The 20,887-nt window shown below is 39.0% G+C and overlaps 1 protein-coding gene across 1 annotated transcript in view; it reads left to right on the plus strand.

Moving 5' to 3' along the window:
- Nucleotides 1–3,334: 3,334 nt before the first annotated feature.
- The window catches only part of TRAT1 (T cell receptor associated transmembrane adaptor 1), a gene marked incomplete at its 5' end in the record, with an annotated part of 43,071 nt that continues 25,518 nt past the window's right edge, over nt 3,335–20,887 (plus strand). The window contains one exon of the mRNA XM_083362544.1: nt 3,335–3,470. Within this exon, the coding sequence (XP_083218670.1) occupies nt 3,335–3,470 (136 nt within the window). The remainder of the gene's footprint in view (nt 3,471–20,887) is intronic.

The raw sequence follows: 20,887 nt of genomic DNA on the forward strand, positions 1-20,887 counted from the left end.
AGGCATTCTTTTTATACATCCACTAATTTTAGTGTTCTGGGTAAGAGGTCATCAAACAACAAACCACAGAAGTCGGATCATCCAATCAGTAGACAAGGCGTACTCCTCTCCACGAAGTGCATCTGAGATTTGGGAGGTATTTGCATAGCCTCTGCAACTTCCACTTACTCATAAATCCCGTCGCAACCAAAGTATGCAGCTACGGCTATGGGCAGTTGCAGGCAACTCTAAATCAGCCTTAACTTACAGGTGTGACTTAAATTAACAAAGAAGAGCAGGTCTGTTGCATACAGTCATTACAGAATACACCTCTGTAATCTGAGGTGGAAGTCATCTATGAAAGTCCAGGAATTATAAACCAAAATCCTTTTATAGGACAAGGTATCAAGACAGAACAAGAATGTGAAGCTAAAGATATCCACATCCAGGAGATTTGTGTTCAACAAGAAAAGAGAACCTGGGAGATGCTCTTCAACAGTGGGAATTCAACAATTCTTCTAATTGGAGGAGTGGATCTCCCTTTCTCCCAATGACACATGTCAATCTCTGCACATGGAGTTTCAGGGCTTGTCACGATCTCAAATTTCAAGATTCAGGATGTCCTCTAGAACAGTTGTCCCCAAACTTTTTGGCACCAAGGTTTTATGGGAGACAATTTTTCCAAAGACTGGGGAGGGGAGGAGGCATGCACAACCTAGATCCTTGTATGTGCAACTTACAGTAGGTTTCACACTCCTATGAAAATCTAATGTGTGATGATTTGAGGTGGAGCTGAGGCAGTGATGCTAGTGCTGGGGAGTGACTGCAAATATAGATGAAGCTTCACTCACTTGCCCGTTACTACTTTCTAGCTGTGTGGCCCAGTTCCTAATAGCCATAGCCAATGAATTGAGGATCCTTGATCTAAAACATTATCCCTTCAGAGATTAGGATGATTCTGATTCTCCTGGCCTTTTTTAAGGCTGTCAAGATTTGATTATGTGCCTGGGATGTCGAATATGTTAAGGACCCCATTTCTTGGCTATATTAACATGTGTGGCAATGGTTTTACTCGATGACCATATCTATTTATTTTAATTATTTTATGTTTTCAGGATACAGGCTGCCCAGAGGAATTTGTTGAGATAAATGACTATAGAAATCAAATAAATAAACAAACAAACAAACTTTGTTTAAAGTAGTCACCTGTTGTGGATCTTGTTATGTACTGGGCTTTTGGAATATCACCACATGCTCTGCTGGAGAACCAACAGTTCTCCAGCATCTCAGACAGGACGGCACCAGTCCTGCTGTTGGTCAACTTTGGGCGGCAAGTATAGCTTCAATCCGATTGGTTAATACCATAGGGCCTGGCTATATATATTGAGGCAGGGTGAATCCAATCTCTCAGTACAGTTTCTGCTTAATTAAAGTATGTGTTCATCTGTACTCCTCTGTGTGTTCTTGTTCCTGCTCATCAGAGCCCACGACATAATAGTGGCGACGAGGATGGGATCCGCTTCTCCGCCTGAGGGCTGAAGTCACGAGGGGACGGCATTACTCACTGGAGGGAAGAGGCATCTTCCCCCCCATCTCTAGCCAGCTAGTAAACTACGCTAGCAGCCGCGTGCTCAGAGGAAGCGTTCCCTGAGACTTGAAGCAGGATCCAACAGCAGAGCAGGAATTAAGGAAAAATGCCAAAAGTCGGCAAACTCAGAGAATTCGACATCAAACATCCAGAAGATTGGCTGTCTTACCTCTCACAGGTAGAAAATTACCTACAAGCTAACTAGATAGCAGAGGAAGGCCTAAAAGCTGCGACATTGCTGTGTGTATGTGGGCCAGCAACTTTTGATTTAGCTGAGAACCTCTTCGCGCCAACACCCATCAAAGCAGTATCTTTTGCTGACCTGAAGAAGAAGCTGACCGGGCATTTCCAGCCAAAAATGTCAGAGATGGCCTGGTGGTTTAAATTTGACCAATGAGTACAGCTTCCCAGTGAGACAGTATCTGAGTTTATCACAGACCTAAGACAGGCCGCACGTCTCTGCAAATTTTTGAATTTGGTGGAGTGTTTGTGAGACTGACTCGTCTGCAGACTAAGAGACAGAACTTTGCAGCAGAGACTAGTTGCCAGACCAAACCTCACGTTCACTGAAGCACAAGACGAGATCATGGCTGACGAAGCAGCCGGAGGTGCAGTACAAACTGTACAGCCCACCAAAACCCCAAAGACAGAAGTTTCCATCCACCACGAGGTCGCCATTGGCACCGGAGAATCGTCTGAAGAAGAGGAACCTGAAATCAACAAACCAGAGATAGCCAAGAGAGCAAAACCACCGAAATCAACAAAGAGAGAATAATTACAAGGCAGTTCTCTTACCGAGATGTAAGGGGTGTGGAGGCAATCATTCCCGCACAGACTGCAGATTCCGTTCGGCCACGTGCAGGGCTTGTGGGAGGACCGGGCACATCGCGGTGGTATGCAGGGCATGCCAGAGAGACAGGCCACCCAAGCATCAGTTGGAGGAACCGACTAGGAAAGGTACTGGGGCCCTGGGTCCAGTCAGTGTGGGGTTCTTCAGGAGCCAGAGAAGCGTTTGTCGTACTGGGGCTCGTCGTCCCCTTAAGCCTAAACTTAATCTCTCAGTAGAGCTACAAGGAATTCCATGCAAAATGGAATTGGACTCCAGCTCGGCGGTCTCAATTATTTCACAGGACACATTCAACCTTGTTTGCAGTCGCAGCAACCAGTGGGCTACATTACGACCGTCAGACATTATTTTAACAGATTTTCAGAATGCTCAGGTTAAAGTTAAGGGTGAAGCCACAGTATTGGTGAAATTTAAAGGGTTTTTGGGGCACCTGGATGCCATAGTAGTAGAGGGCCATAGAACAAGTCTTATAGGACTTGATTGGTTTGAGGCTTTGGGCATTCAAATAACAGGCATTAACCGGACACAGACGGCAGATTTCAAGGCTGTTTGTGAGGAATTTGTGGATGTGTTTGAGTCAAAACTAGGAACTTATACTGGGCCACAAATCTCTTTTAAGTTAGATCCTAACGTTGTTCCAATAAGAGTCAAACTTCGCAGAGTTCCTTTCTCCTTAAAACATAAAATCGATACTGAAATTGATAAGTTAGTAGAGCAAGGTGTATTGCAGCCTGTTGATGGGGGGAGTGGGAAACTTCTATTGTCACCCCACTAAAGCCCAACAGGGAGATTCGCATTTGCGCAGACTACAAATGCACGATAAATAAAGCTTTAAAGCAACATGCATACCTAGTCCCGATAGCCATATTCTAGCCTCTTTGCAAGGGGGCAGCATTTTTGCTAAACTTGATTTAGCGCAGATGTATCAGCAGCTGCCAGTAGAGGAGGCCACAGCTGTGTCTCAAACGATAGTGACTCATAGAGGAGCATTAAAAGTCAAACGTTTGCAGTTTGGGGTTAGCGTTGCACCGGGCATATTCCAAGGAATTATGGAGCGTACACTTAAAGGAATTCAGGGTGTCTGTCCTTATTTTGATGATGTTCTCATTGCCGGGAAATCCCCAGAAGTATTGGCCAAGAGGCTCAGGGCTGTGTTACAAAGGCTATGTGATGCGAGCCTCAAGTTAAAGAAAAACAAATATAGTATTGGGGTTTCTTCAACAGAATTCTTAGGTTTCCATATTGATGCTAGTGGAATTCACCCCGCTGAGTCAAAAGTTAAGGCCATCAAAATGGCTCCTAGGCCACAGTCAAAGGCAGAACTGCAAGCATTTTTGGGCCTCCTGAATTTTTATCACACATTTCTACCTCATAAGGCTGCAATAGCTGAGCCCCTCCACAAGTTACTTGATTAAAAAAAAGCCCCTTGGAAGTGGACTGAATTACATGAAAAAAGTTTCCAGAATCTAAAGGCCCTCCTTTCAGATAAGGGCCTGTCACTGTCACTCATTACATTGAGTCTAAACCTGTTTGCCTTGCATGTGATGCATCTCCCTACGGGGTGGGGGCCGTCTTAAGCCACATAGAGAAGAATGGGGAACAAGTTCCTATTGCACTCTATTCCAGAACCTTATCTGCTGCTGAGCGTAATTATGCACAGATCGATAAAGAAGCCTTAACCATTGTGGCTGGAGTCAAAAAATTTTACGATTATTTATTTGGCAGGGATTTCACTGTCTTCACTGATCACAAACGCCTTTTGGGCTTATTCACCACTGATAAGCAAACTCTCCACATACTGTCTCCAAGAATGCTGAGATGGTCTATATTTTTGGCTGCTTACAGATTTAAGTTAGTTCACAAACCTGGAAAGGAAATGGGCCATGAAGATGGCCTCAGTAGATTACCACTGCCTCTAATGGATCCTGATCCAGCCCCCGCTGCTAAAATATTGTCTATTCAGGATTTACCTGAGTTTCCCGTCCATGCTGGGGATATTGCTGCTGAGACTGCTACAGATAAACCTCTGAGCAGAGTATTGTCATGGGTACACACGGGCTGGTCAGAAAAAAGTCCAGGCCCTGAGTTCCAAAGTTATTTTGTCAGGAGACATGAATTGTCTGCACATAAGGGTTGCATTTTATGGGGCAACAGAGTTATTATTCCCACAACTTTGAGGGACAGAGTCTTACATTCCTTACATGAAGGCCATCCATGCATTGTACGGATGAAAGTGTTGGCTAGAAGCTACCTGTGGTGGCCTGGCCTGGATAAGGCTGTAGAGGATCAAGTTCATGGTTGCTATACCTGTCAGAGGTCTAGGCCTGAAATGCCTCAGGCCCCAGTTCATAGGTGGGAGGAAACACATACCCCCTGGTCCAGGGTTCATATTGACCATGCTGGGCCTTTTCAAGGACAGCTTTTTATGGTAGTAGTGGATAGCCACTCAAAATGGCTGGAAGTAGTTCCAGTCCCTAATATGACTACTGCTAGGACCATCCAGGTGCTGAGAAAACTCTTTGCAACACATGGGTTGCCTGATGTTTTGGTTTCTAATAATGGGGCTCAATTCATTGCTGCTGAGTTTCAGGCTTTTCTCAGAGGTAACCTCATCAGACATGCTACGTCTTCACCATTTCACCCCTCTAGGAATGGACAAGCCGAATGCATGGTGAGGACAACAAAGGAGGTGCTCAAGTGCATCATCACGGGTGACTGGCATCATAGACTGGCAGATTTCTTGCTCTGTCAACACTCTACAACCTGCACAGCTACAGGAAAAAGTCCTGCTGAGCTTCGACGGGTATGGCGATTGATTACTAAACTGGACAGGTTGCATCCAGGCAGAGTGACATACGAAGCCCCTAAACCAAAACCCCCAAGGGGGCTGCAAACAGGTGATTGGGTTTGGGCCAGGAACTATGGGCCTGGAAACTTGTGCGTTCCTGGTCAGGTGGTCAAAGAATCTGGACCCTTATCTTACAAAGTGGGGTTGGAAGGAGGGCGACTGGTCAGAAGGTATATTGACCAACTTAGAAAAAGATTCCCAGAGTGGTCACTAAGTGAGGACTATGGTACAAGTCCCTCCCAAAGTCCTCAAGTTGGCATCCAGGCCAGCTCACACCAGTGCCACCAGGGTTTTCCTTCCTCAGTGGAACTTGATCCAGAAGAGGAGCATGGCAGCTCAGAAGTGCAACATGGCACCCCTGATCAGGCAAACCAGCCGAATTTCAGCAACCATTGTGCACACTCTGCTAAACTGTCAGACTCTGGGGTGGGCCCACCGGAAGAGGCCAGACAGAGCAATGCAACTCCCCTAGACACAGGAGCTCAGGGGGACATGGGTCTACCCAGCCCACTGGGTAAGCTGGTAGAGGATAAAGTGACTGGAACTCCTAGGTGCTCATCCAGACCACATAAACCCCCAGCATATCTTAAGGACTATGTTTTAAAATAAAGTGATGTGTAACTGTATGACAATCTGCTACTATCTACAAAAATTGGGGGCACATTTAACTGCTGTATGGCATGCTCATTGAGACGTTGTTCATCTCTTTGTAGTATATTGCATTGTCATATCGTTCTTTAATATCTTTTTAGTCCCCTCTACAAGAAACGTCTGAGAAGGTCACATAAGGACTTCTAATTACCTTAGCTTACAAATCATCATACTTAATATTGTTTAATATTATTCAGTTTGGGCCTTGACAATTGTCAAGGGTATTATAGTCTGATCTTAGGGGGGAGGGGTGTTATGTACTGGGCTTTTGGAATATCACCATGTGCTCTGCTGGAGAACCAATGGTTCTCCAGCACCTCAGACAGGACGGCGCCAGTCCTGTATTGGTCAACTTTGGGTGGCAAGTATAGCTTCAATCCGATTGGTTAATACCATAGTGCAGACATGTCAAACACAAGGCCCGGGGCCCAGATCCGGCCCGTGAAGTGGTTTCATGTGGCCCACGAAGCCATCCTGGAAACAGTGAGGGAACGGCCCCCACTGCCTTGGCCCTGGCCCAGAGACCCTCCTTCTGCCAGAGACCCTCAGATCTGTCCCACTCTTGCCCAGGCCCCCATAGGCACCCTTGATGCGAACGATGTAGAGCTGGCCACACCCACCCAGTAGGCCATGCCCACCCTGGCCACACCCACCCGGCCCCCTGAGGGCAACCGCAATGCCGATGCGGCTCTCAATGAAATTGAGTTTGACACCCCTGCCATAGTGCCTGGCTATATATATTGAGGCAGGGTGAATCCAATCTCTCAGTACAGTTTCTGCTTAAATAAAGTATGTGTTCATCTGTACTCCTCTGCGTGTTCTCGTTCCTGCTCATCAGAGCCCATGACATAATAGACCTGGGTCATTATTTTCAGTTGCTACAGCTTGTGACTCACCAGCTTCAGTATGGAAATGGCACTAGCACTGTTTTTTACAACTAGCTGTCCAATTGAGCTTTTGGGGGTATTGACTGAGTTGTTAAAAACATATATTACTGAAGAAAACATATATTACTGTGGACTTTTGGAGGCATGCTGTGACAGTTTCAGTACAAATTAAACTTGAAGCCAAGAGTATCACCTAGTTTGCTTTTATGAGATCAGTTTCTACATATGCAACCTGTGGAGCTGGACATTCTGTTTAGGGAATAACTGATTTTCTCTCATCTTGGTTTTAAGAACAGTCTGGGGCCAGGTGACCTTTGAAGGAAACTGCTTATCTGAAGCCATTTCAGTTAAGGCTCAAGCTCAATTTCCAGCACATGTAAGTGTCAAGCCGTAAAGTCCAAGGATCATGGATTTAGACAGACTAAGATTCAGAGGGTGAGGGCACTCAGGCTAATTTGACTGAAGACCAAATAGCAAAATCAGTTTGTTGTTATAAAGGATTTTGCATAAGCAAAACAGCCCCAAATATGGTAAAATCAATGTTGAAGTCAAAGCTGATCAGTAGGATACTTGGAAAACTATACATTAAATTCTGTAGCCTTGATTTTCTTTTCTTCTGGCAGGGAAGATATCAATATATATTTTTCATAAGGCATTAAGCAAGTTCTCATGCTTACTTTAGCAGCAAGCAATATCTTAAAATATTTAGAGGCATCTTTAAGTATAGGTTTTATTCTTTGGGCTGTATTTCAGGTTGATTTTATTGTAGTTTTATTGTAATTACTACTGCATATTGATTACTAGTTTTTGTTTATATATTTATTCATACTCTAACACAGCAGGTATTTAGAGAATGAAGAGAAATTGCTTGCTAAATAAACAACCTGTTGTTGGAAGATTTATGGTGTTTTCCTTTGTACAGGTTCTCCCCTACAGACTTACTTTAAAATAACACAATTACTAGCTAGTGGCTTTAGATTCAAATACAAAAAAAGGGTCACTTATCTCTGCTCATGTCTTGAGATCATCAAAGAATATTCTTCGTTGAGTTCCTTTGCCAGAAAAACCTCCTTGTCTGAAAACTCAAAAGAAAGCCATTTTCTTACTCTGGCAATTCCTTACTTGAGAAAGTACTTCTATGAAAGATCGAGTGCTATCAAGATTGCCATCAGTTTAGTACCCTGGGATAAAACTTACTTATTTGCATATATATTTGGAAATATTACGTGGGTTTATTTAGTTTCCCTTTTCTTTAGCTTTTTAGTGTGATGCTTTGTAGCTTTAGCATTCAGTGTAAGCTTTTGTAAGCTGCCCTGATTTCCTGGGGTGAAAGAGGGTTCAGTATATTTCTAGTAAAATTGGGTTGAGGTGAATAATAATAGAGGCAGACCATTTTCTAAAGGCTTACCTGGTGCTCATACTAATGTCTTTTAGATGTCAGACAAAAGATTTTTCTTTCTAAAGCTTTTAACATCAGAGTTTATTTTTTCTCCTACTATGGTTAATTTTTAGATTCTTTGTGTTTCTGTTATTGTTATGGTAAATTGTACTAAAAATGTTAATGTATATTTTAAATGAAGGTTTGCTTATCTTTCTCGTGAACAAGGTTTCAACTATCCTTGATACATAATGGTTCTGGACTTTTAAGAAATGAACACCTACAGTACCTTAGGAGTGGTCCTAGAATCAAATGGGAATGTATTGATTATACATTAGATTCATATTGGTGTTATTAATATATGGCTCTTAATAAGACAAATCATGAAGCAGCTTTACAACATAACAAGAGAACAATTTAACCAATGCAATATTCTGAGATAATACGCTGTGTCAGAAGGGACTTTTCACTCTGATTTGCTAGTCTCTGAGTACTTTGTATTTCTGTTGGGCCCATTTCAGTAATGCCTTTTTTGGAATATCCAAACAGCCAGAGTGAAAGGAAAGAAAACCTTACAATGAAAGGACTAACTACTTGTTCTGTGATATAGAGAAGTACATTTGAGCACAATGTTTCTGTACGTTCCAACATTTTTCCAGCAGCAACTGAAAGCATTCTAACATCTATGTCTTTGAAGCTTTGCAAATTCTGCTGACATTTTTAAAAAATGATAAGTGGTTTTGCCTGGGGGGGGGACTCCTCTCATCTCTTAAAGTAATTATTAGGTCATTTCGACACATGATCTATCAACATCTTTGTTGTATGATTTCCTGAACCCCTCTGGGAGCCTGATTAAGTTCTCAGAGTTCATCCTTGTCTGTTTTACTCCATACCGGGCACCTACATGAAGCTGAAGCAATGAGTTATTTTTTTGCCTGGTGAAAAAGCAGGGCCTGTCACATCAATTTTTTATGCTGAAATGATTCAACAAATTGTGTTGCTTGGTGCAGGAAGTGCTGCTGGAGGCTTGTTTATGATCTTTTGTCAGGCAAACTGCCACTCAAAGAATCATGTGCCTTTCCCTGCTTCTCTCCCAAATATCAAGCACTTTCTGTAAAAGGCAAGAGAAAATAAAAATGTTTATGATTTATAGAGTTAGATAGCTTCGAAGTCCTTTTGCCGGAAGGCATGGGTGGAATATCTTAGTTCTTGAGTTCTTAATGATATAAAGCTTGTCATTATTCTCAGATTTTTGCCTTTTTGAGAGAATGGTGACCTTTTGAGTTTGTTTGTGGCATCTCAGATCCCACAAAGAAAAACCTAAATCAGGGGACAAAATTGACCAAATGAATATATTGTTTGGGCTGGAGAGCTATATTCTTTTGTTCAAAAGTTCAGGAGATTTTCATTTGACAACCAGGTCTATATACTGCTTTGAAGCACTTCCTTGCTCTCAGTACCCCTGATATTAGGATAGGAGAACAGCTGCAAGAGGAACATAGGGAATGTTCAAGATAGTCTATGGCTGATTCTTTCCCACCACCAGGGATTTTGAAATGATAATGCTGAGCTGTCACCTGTGATACTGTCAGGTAGAAACTACTAAACACTTGTTTTCTACTTGAGCCGTGGTGGCGGAGTGGTTAGAATGCAGGCAAACTCATTGTTCCCTCCAGGAATTTGATTCTGAGAGGCTCAAGGTTGACTCAGCCTTCCATCCTTCCAAGGTTGGTAAAATGAGGATCCAGATTGCTAGGGAGGCAATATGCTGGCTCTGTAAATCATTTAAAGAGGGCTGCAAAGCACTGTGAAGTGGTAAATAAGTCTAATTGCTATTGCTAAGTCTGAAACTCAGGTATAACAAGCAGAACTGGTTTGCTCGTCTCTTTCCTGCACAAAAACTATAAATGTAGTAAAATGTGAGAATATAAGAACTGACTAGTCTTTCATCCTTGAAATTTAGAAACTGCCTTATACTGGATCTGTTCAATGGTCTTATACTGTTAACAGACAGAAGGCTACTTCATCCTCTGACAGCTGCTGCTGCTTCTTTTAACAGAAAATAGCAAGGATTACCCTTGGTACTTCTAAGCAGAAACAATTATCCTGCAGGAGCCAGCCATATGCTTCTAGAAACAATATATCAAAAGCAATGATTACGTAGATTTTGGGTTATATTAGAATACTATATTTCCTTTTGCATGGTTAGAATTTTATCAGATATGCCATTTTACAACATATGGAAAGGTAAGCACACCACCCTGATCACATGCGTAAGTTGAGTTACTGTGTACTTGATTAAATACATTTCTAGTCAAATGGGGAAATTCTTTCATCTTCTTCCATATTTAGTGTGACAGGAAGAACAAAAACACAGCTAAACTGAATAAAAACTAAATCTTTGAATCTAAATCTGTAAATGCTTTCAAAGATGTTGACTTTATCAAAATCTGTATGCAGATAAGAGGACAACTATGTATATAATTATACATTTAAAAAAGCATGCTCAACTAGATTCCTTTTGTTTTCCTAATCACTATTTACAATTTGCATTTTGAAGATCATAAATTAGTTCAAAATGTTACATCTGTGAATCTCAGTCAAGTAGATGGCATCCTTGTACTTCAATTAATCAATGTCTTCTGGGAGGGTTCAAGCAATGGTTAATTTTTTTTCTTGAGTGAAGAAACTATTTAGCCAGCCTTGGATAAGATATTTTGCCCCTCAATGAACCATCAATGGACCCAGGAATCTTGACTAATTTTCAACCAATTTCAAATTTCTTCTCTTTTTTAGAGATTGAAGATGCAACACATTCAAAGGTTTGGATTCTTTTCATTTGGGCTTAAGACCTGGACATGGACAGCACTAAAGCAGTATTGATTGTGCTTGTGGATGGTCTTTGAGGCAAGAGTGATGTGACTTTCTTTGTTGTGCTGGATCTCTCAGCAGTTTTCAATGCGAGTTATCATGGTAACCATTTGGGCCATCTTCAGAAGGTGAGGTGGTTAAAAGTGCATTGATTTACAGTGCTTATTCCTCTTCTGAAGCTGGTACCAATTAGAAGGTAGGGTAAGATCCAGCTCAAGACCCTTGATTTCTTTCCATTCTTATTTAGCCTTTAAATGAAGCTAATGAGTGTGGTAATCCATCAGCACAGTGTCATCAGTACACTAATAATGCCCTGTTCTGCTACCTGGTGTCCAAAAAGATGTGGGGAGAACAGGCTTAAGGCTGAACTATAGCAAGATCAAATGGCTTTGGTTTTAAACTAGGGATCATGTTTTACCATTTGTAGTTCTCACAGAATGACATTGCTTCAGGCAAAAGTGATTGTTGACTTCTAATCAATGAGGGTTTTTATCAAATCCAACTTATGGACTAATTGAATTCCTTCATGTTTTGGGAGACCTTTCTCACAGTCAATCATCATCTACTGACCTTTCTTTTTATGCTTGGTCTTCACTACACATGGGGGGGCGCACTTTAAAACAACAAATATGCAGAGTTTTGCTTTATGTTTTGGGGAGGAAAAAAAATCACTATTGTTTTTGGTACTAGAGGAAGCCCTGTTATCTGAAGTGATGGCAGTGGTACACAAAAAGGGAACCATCCTGAAAAACCTGCCCTACTTACATAGAAATTTCACATTTCAAGCCACTTTACTACAGTCTTAAAGGTTTCAATATTATAGAAAAAAATTCAAAGAATATATACTTTATTAATTTAAAAACTAGTTCACTTATTTATTTTGTGATAGCTAGGAACAATGGTTTCCTGTTTCACTGCAGATGTTACATAAGGTATCTATACTCAAAATCACTACTGAATTTTACATAAATATTAATGCTAATTAAATTATAACAATCTATATTTTGGCTTTATAATATCCATTACATTACAGTGCTGATCTTGTTTACCTCGATTTGTAATTTACCATGTTATGTGATATTACCTTTTCTAAATATGTACTATATTCCTCTAGATGGCACTATAATGCTGTCTCATGCAACATTGGGAGTAAAGTTAGTTTACATTGATTTTCTGCTAGTACATAAAGAAATCAAAGCTGCTCTGTGATATACCTCCAGTTCCTTATCAACTGTTACATATTGGGCAAGTTCTGCAATACATTTATTTGTACACTATTAATAAGATATTAAGCTATAATTTTTATATATGCTTGATAATAATGTGGAAGTAATGCTTCTGTAACACATAATGGCAGCATTTTTGATGTGTAAGTAAACAACTAAATGAAGAATTCCATTCTAAAATGTATGACAAAGTACAAAAAAGTTTTGTTTTTGAATTTTATTCAAGTAAGGAGAAAATATAATTGGAGGAACGGGGAAAAAATCAAAATGTGCCAGGGGTGAGTTTTAAATTGAAGCTGAAGTTGCCTGGCATTCTCATAACATTCTTCAAATTAACCAGGGTGACTGAGCAATAAAGTCTTATCCAGCTCCATGGATATCTGCAGGGTTTGGTGAAAATGTCAAGATGGTGCAATCAAAGCTTGTTTTTTTTTAATGTGCATTGCAGACACAACACTCTTTTTAAAAAAGACAGAGTTGGATTTCACAACCATTTTCTCCATTTGGACATTTTTTAATTACACTTTGCACATAATCCTATTTATGCCTCACTCTGTCTATTCCACTGTTCCTCCTTTTTTGTTTTCCTTCTCTTCTTGCTTTCCTGATTTCATCAGGATTTCCTAACATATGGAGTGAATTCATTCCCATGCCAAGAGGGTCTTCCAATGCTAAATTATAAATATTGCTATGAATGGAACAGTAATCATGCCAGGTTCCAATTGTATAGATCTGTCAATTTTAACATATTTTTGAAAATCCTATTTCCTTTGTCTTTTTAATATAAGGATCATGACAAACTTACCACAATTTTTTAGTGTCTGTTTATCAAAGCAAGTAGTAATACTAATGGAAAAATTGTTGAGATACCATCTAGAGTGTTTCTGTAATAGCCCCATAAGGAAGTACCTAATTAAGACATATTTCTGAGCTATCAAATAGACTTATTTGTTTCTAACTGCAGGTAGCTGTTCCCGAAATCTGAAAGCATATCAGCTTTAACTGAATTACATGCTAGAAGCAATGGAGGAAATAATGGCTGGTCCATTCCCATTTTACAGTTTAGCAAGTTTTAAGTCTTAGCCCTGGATCCCTATTCCATAGAAAAGCATCTGCATTTAACTGCTGCTGAAATGAATAAAGTGTAGCAACTAAGATTAGCAAATCTTTTGTGTACTACACTGAAATGTAATAGAACTGTGAGGAACCAGAGAAGGAGGGGTGCAATTCAATGAATATCAACGGGCTAGCTCTTCCAAAAACAGTTTAACCAAATTAGGAAGAATTATTTGATGACCCAAATGCACTGACTTGGAAAGTCAGTTGGCAAAGAGAAAGCTAGAGTAAGATTGAAAGAAATAGAAGCTTTGAGGTAATAGAGGAGATGCTATATTATTGATTAGAAGTTTGAATATGGTTAAGAATAGATTGTTAGAAATAGAAGCATTTTTATAACTGAATAGCTAGGATTTGTAACCATAATATTATATCTTGGTATGAAAAGGGAAATAAGAATATGTTAAGAATTTTGAATAAGGGATTCTTCTGATTGCCCAAATACAACTTATTTTGAAATTATAAATGACTGGAACACTTTGAACATGGATCAGAAACTAAAATTATAAAAAAAGCAAAAATAGGATATGGACTAAATAAGTGGAAATTGAATGCAAATGCAATTAAGATATGTTTTGGCTAGGAAAGATATTCTAAACTGAGATTATTGATATTATTAGAAAAATGTAACAAATGTCGCTATGCAATTGTATGTTTACTAACAATAATAAGAATTGTATTTGTTTAATGCGGAAAAATTGTTATTACCAGAAGTAGAGTGTCATGGTTCCAAACCCATCAAAAGAACTTCGGTAAGAATTCTTCCTCAAAGAACATTTCATTCAGGAAACAAAGTATCGGCACTACATAGTTGAACCCAAAACTAGATTCCCTTCCCCCAGATACAAAGTAACAGAATGCAAATCCCACCCCCACAAAGCAGTCATAAATCACATTCTCCAATTAGCCAGGAGCGCAGGCTCTCCTCCCAGCTCCTTAGCCCACCAAAACGCTATCAGTTTGTGTCCTTGAGTTTCCCACGGAGCTGCATTGTTATTATGGCTAGCTGAGCTCAAGCATTCACCCCATCCCCCCTTCAACACCTAATTTCTAAACAGAATGAAAAGCATGTTAAAAGCAAAGTAAAAATGGCTGCAATTTCTATCAGTTGTCAGAGCAGGAACCTCCAATGTTACAGCATTGACAAAGACAGGTTATACTGGTGGGGTGTAACATTGGACTTAGTTAGAAAAACTTATATGTATTAGTGAATAATTAATGGACTCAGTCATCATGTTGTCTATTGAGCACTTGTTTGTGAAAATGGAAAATTAATAAAACATTTATTAAAAAAATAATCCATTGATTCATGGATGCTCTTGATCTGTTGCTTTGGGTTAATTAAGACTGTATTGTCATTGTCATGCCTTTCACCTATTGAAGTCAAGTTGCCTTTGTCATGCCTTGAAACTACAGGAGCTATGTTGCCTTTGTTGTACTTTGAACCCATTGAAGTCAAGTTGCCTTCACTGTGCCTGGATCCGGAGAGTTGTGGTTGCTTTTATTGGGCCTTGCAATCAGCAGTTGCTGTCATCCTGCTTGGAGTTTATTAGTTCACCTTGCTGTCATCATGCCTAAAGTCCATCGATTCACCTTGCTATTATCTTGCCTGGAGTTCTTAGTTCACTTTGCTGGTATTGTCCCCATGTCTTAGGCATGGAAGAGACTGTGGCTTGTCTTGCTCCTGTTGTTTTCGCTATGTCCAGTCAACATTTTTCAATGACATTACTTGAAACTGGCTTTAAGGATGGCTCATGCAGAGTTGGATTCAAAGTCATCAGGAAATCTCAGTTCTATAGACTACATTGGAAAGTTTAAAAAATCCTGAAAGAAGGTAGTGGCAAACTTCCTTCTATATTGTTGCCAAGAAAACAACATTGACATTCTATGTGATTTGAAGAAATTATTGGCTCCGCCTTTACTGTCTTGCACCTAATGAGCTGTCTGATCATACAGTAGTGTCATATAATATTGCATCAAATGCTACAGTGAAATCAAGGTTTACTATAACTATATGATTTCAACAATCTGCTAAGCATGTTATTCAATCAAAAACTGAGGAAGGGAAAATCTGGAAAGACTTGTACCAGACAAATCTGTATTGAATTCCAGTAAACACTGTTTTCAAATATTGTTCTGAACATGTTTAAAGATCAGCCCTCTCATAGCACAGAATCTTTCCACGTGTCAGTGTCAGACTAACTGATTTATAGTAGTTCAGAATCTCCTTTTAGCCTTTTCAGAAGACAAAAACGACTCTTGTCTTCTAGTAATTTGATATTTCATCTATTTTTCAGTTTTTCTAGAATAATAACAATAACAACAAAATAACAATAACAATAATAATAAAATTGGAAGGTACCTTGGAGGTCATCTAGTCCAACCCCCTGTTCAGGCAGGAAACCCTATAACATTTCAGACAAAAGGCTGTCCAGTTTCTCCTTAAAAACTTCTAGTGTTGGAGCATTCACAGCTTCTGGAGGCAAGTTGTTCCACAGATTAATTGTTCTAATACATTAAGTATTGATTAGATTAGGTACTCTAGGAAGCAATTTATCTGGCCCTGACATTTAAACACATTCAAAATAATATTTGAAAGTTCTTGATTATGTTTTTATCAGCTTTAATCTTCAATCCTGTCCCTTCATTCTGTCCTTCCTGGTGGAACTATATCCTCTTCTAGAAGACTGAGCTAAAATATTTCAGTCATTCTGAATTTTCTTCATTAGCAAGAGTTCTGTGTTTGTCTTTACTGAACAGCCGGTATACTTTTTTCTTCTTCCTTTTACCGTATTTTAGCGTTTGTTCTTCAGTAATGTTGAAATTCCCTGTTTTCTAGGACGTCTCAAAAATAATATATAAGGGCTCAAGTGGGTAGTTAGCAAATTCCTTTAATATCCTGGGATGTAATTTATTGTACTGGTCACTGAGAATTTAAACTCAGTTTATAAGTTCTCATCCTAAGTTTTTATCAAACTTAAACTTTAATCCTGAGCCTTTAATTTTCTTCTTAGGCCGAGTACCCTTCAATATCTCCATAAAAGACTTAAATGAGGGAATAGAAGGGGAACTCATCAAATTTGCAGATGACATTAAGCTGGCAGGAATAGCCAACAACCCAGAAGACAAGCTCAGCATCTAAAATATCTTGACAGACTTAAACAATAGGCTGTATCCAACATTATGAAATTTAATGTAGCAAAAAGTAAGGTTTTAATCTAGGCAGGAAAAACCAAAGGTACAAGTACAGATTAGGCGAAACCTGGCTCAAAAACAGTAACTGTGAGAGGGACCTTCGAGTCTTAGTGGACAATCACTTAAACATCAACCAGCAGTGTGCAGTAGCAGCCAAAAAAGCTAATATAATCCTTGGTTGTATAAACAGAGACATAGAATCAAAATCATGTGAAGTATTAGTATCACTTTATAAATCCTTAGTGAGACAATACCTGGAATACTGCATCGTTTTGGTCACCACATTACAAAAAAAGATGTTGAGACTTTGGAAAAGTGACAAGAAGAGCAACTAAGATGATTAAAGGCCTGGAGACAAAAACATATGAAGAATGGTTGCAGGAATTGGGCATGGTCAGTCTAGAGAAAAGAAGGACTAGGGGTGACATGATAGCAGTATTCCAGTATTTGAGGAACTGTCACAAAGAAGAGGGGGTCAATTTCTTTTCCAAAGCATTAGAAGGCAAGACAAGAAACAATGGATGGAAACTACTCAAGAAGAGAAGCAACCTGGAATTAAGGAGAAATTTCCTAACAGTGAGGATAATTATCAGTGGAACAGCTTGCCTTCAGAAGCTGTAGGTGCTTCATCACTGGAGGTTTTTAAGAAAAGACTGGACAGCCAGCTACCTGAAATGCTATAGGGTCTCCTGCTTAAGCACCAGGTTGGACTAGAACAGAGTTCCCCAACATTTCTGGCTTTGCATGCTCACGCAAGTGAGGATGCGCATGCATGCATATGTGCTCGCCAGCCGTTTCTGTGGCCCAGTTGCAATCCCCAAAACCTGGCCCACAGGTTGTGAAACCCTGGACTAGAAGACTTCCAAGGTTCCTTCCACCTCTATTCTGATTAAGTTAAATTTTGAGCATATATGAATATTACTTTATTAGCATCTTTCACTAATTTTAAATCATTCTGAGATTTAATGTTGCTAAATTCCAGGTTCTAAAATTTCAGGCTACCTGTCTATATTCATCCTTGGTCACCTATCCAAAGGCTGAAGATTGTGTATAGTGTTTACTCCTCTTATTTTTTCCACAATTTACTGGTGTAGGATTGACTGAAGTTATTTTTCACAGTATCTGATTACAGATGAGATTCTGTGGTATCTGACTAAACTCATGTTTCTTGAACTTGACAACTCTGGAATTATACAATCATTGTGCCTTTATGTTCCTGCTCCATTAATTACAGTATGTTTCCATCTTGTTTACTGTACAGTCAGGTTAGGTGATCCTCTTGTTCTTTCTTGTACACTTTTAAGTTACACTTAAGGAATAAGTTCTCATCTACCATATTGATTCCAAGGGATAATTATTCCCTTCAAACCAGACAGAGAGATTGGTTACCCAGGAGACAGATTCAGGAGACAGTTTTGCAAACAGATGCCTCCTTGCTCATCAGTGGTCAGTGTCTGTTTTCTCACAAAGTTCACAGTAAAGTCATTTGAAATATTTATATATTAGGGGTTAAATTAATTCTACATTTTAAATAATTTATTTGGTGAAAGTCTTACAATCCATAACCCAATCCCTTTTACTTCAATAAATCTTGCTAAACAAGATTCTGTGATTTGATCTGGGACAATGAATTACTTGTAGTTTGAGACAATTGCTCAAGAGTTCGACACAGCACAGAGATTAAAAGTTCATCAGTTTGTTGACATAACAGTATTGACAAATATACGGCTGTACTGTCACACTTTGGCTATGTTCACACAATATACTGGATGACAAATCAACTTATTTTAGCTTTGCATAATGCATAACTTTAAACTGACAGGATAACAAGATCAAAATTACCTTGTGATTTTTCTGTGGCTCAGAATGGATTTGAATACCAATCCTAGTTAAACCCCTTAACCACTGCGTCACACTGGTTAATTTCATTAGGCTCACATGTATATTAGGTGAGAAATACTATTCCCTCCCACAGTATTCAATCATTATTCAGATAAAACACACTAACTTTTATAGCCACATGTTTAGCTCGATTTTTTTTGTTTAATAAAATCAGTCTAGTATTGATGTTTTCCTGATCTTACAACATGTCTCCTTTCAGTCACATAAATCAATTTCTGCAAATGTCAGGCTCTAAATCTCCAGTGAGATGGAAGCACATTAAACTTCATTATTGTTTAGAATGCTGCCTGATGAAGGGTATATTTGATGAATGGAGTCCCATGTTCTATTCAAACATTATTACAAAGAATATCAACTTCATATCAGAAGTTTTAAGAAGTTTTTATTGTGTTTCTATTTCAGGCAACTGTTCCCTTTTATAGTGGTGTCACAATCTATAGAGGCTAATGACAAAATGTTGTATAGAAATTGCAGCATGACTCAGTAGGTATGTAAAGAAATATTTTCTTGAACTGAAAGGGGCTCCCATTGCTGTATTTCATAAGCATGAATGGCATATTCTAATAATTTAAATACATGAACCCACACATACTTTCATAAAATACTATTATGTTAATGAATACTAGTATCAATTCACAATCCTACCTAATTAAATTTCAGCAATGGCTCTTCACATGAAGCTTTATGAAGCTCAATTTCCTGAATGAGTCAGGAAATTTTGATTCAAGGAAAAGCAAACAAAAAAACCTGAACTCATTGATGTCAGCAAGGCAGTTTACCCATGAAACAGCTGAAGAGTTTATCTTTTACCTCTTTCAAACTGGTTTTTGAAACTGTTGATACTGATTATATAAACTTTTAACTCTGTATGTGGGGGGAAAAAATTCAGCATATGAATGCTTCAGAGTAAAATGTTGCCTTGAATAGGCTTTTTTGACATTTATGTCAAGAGTGGGAAGATTTTTGGAGATTGGAAAGCTACATTTAATTTGGAAAGACAAGAGGTGTAGTGGACAAAATGATAATCTTTTTATCTTTCTTTTTTCTTTTCTTTTTTCTTTCTTTTATTTTGTGTTAACTGTATTTTGGGGCCTATAACATAGTTGTGTTTCCTGCCTGAACATGATAGCAAATCACAGACTGATTTTCAGCACTCATGCTCTTGACTTTCTGAATGAGGTCTGGGATCCTCAAAAAAGACACTTAGGGCCAGGATCATATTCATATTTCAGGTACACCACAAAACTGCAACATTAAAATGAATCTAAATCCTGCATTAATTACCCTTTTCAAGATTGAAGGGGAAAAGGTTGAAAAGAAGAGGTCAAGAACCTCCTCTTCTAGAAACCCTTGGTTAGCCCTTAAAGATAGATCAGATTATGAATCCTTACACTACTTTTGTTATAAGGTTATCAGAAGAGAATCTTGCAAGTCTGAATTTACATTCGTTTCCATTACCTTCATGAGAATTAGAGAAAGTGCTGTCTGAGATCCTTTTTCAGATTACATTTCTACCTTGGACTCATATGTCTTTTACTGGATCTTGACTTGTTCTGTTCTTCTGGATTATTCATTCTGTTCTTTACATCATCTTGAACTTTACCCTCCCTCCCTCCCTCCCTCCCTCCCTCCCTCCCTCCCTTCCTTCCTTCCTTCCTTCCTTCCTTCCTTCCTTCCTTCCTTCCTTCCTTTTTCCCTCCCTTCCTCCCTCCTATACTTGTGCTTTTCATTTTCCTATCCAGTTTCCTGACTTTCCATTTTCTATATTAAATTCCATCCTTCTCATTTCAGCATACTGCTCAAGTCTCTAATTTTTATAAAAAAAACTCTCTTAAAATATTAGCCTCCCTTACCAGTTGATAAGTTGATTCTACAAAAATACTATAACCTTATGTACGTAACCTAAAAGGATGGATACAGGCTATTTAAACATCCAGTTCTTTAATATATACAGAAAAATAGCAATAATTATTGCAACACAGAAAAATAAACCCATATTCCAGCATAAAATCCAGACTCAGTTATCCCAAATATGCTTTTTCATGAGGCAACTGGACTTCCTTGATATTTTTTTCTTGGAGGACGTTTCGCTTCGTCTTCAAAGACAAAAAAAAAGTCCACTTGCTTTGTGAAAAAGCATCTTTGGGATAACTGTGACCTGTATGCCTGAAAATCTCCATATACATCCAGACTCAGTGTTTTTATTTATTCCTACAGAAAAAAAAGCATTAGTATCCAGTTAGCCTAAAATAGATTAGACAGTTTTACACTGGTGAAATGTCAGTCTTCAGCTTCTTTCCCCCCCCCCCTTATGGTAAGTGAAAGAGATCTGAATTAGAGGAGAATACTTTCTGGAGAAGAATACCAATTTCAAAGAGGAGAATGTGCCATATGATTTT

The sequence above is a fragment of the Vipera ursinii genome (genome assembly GCF_947247035.1).
Source record: "Vipera ursinii genome assembly, chromosome: 4".
Classification (NCBI taxonomy): domain Eukaryota; kingdom Metazoa; phylum Chordata; class Lepidosauria; order Squamata; family Viperidae; genus Vipera; species Vipera ursinii.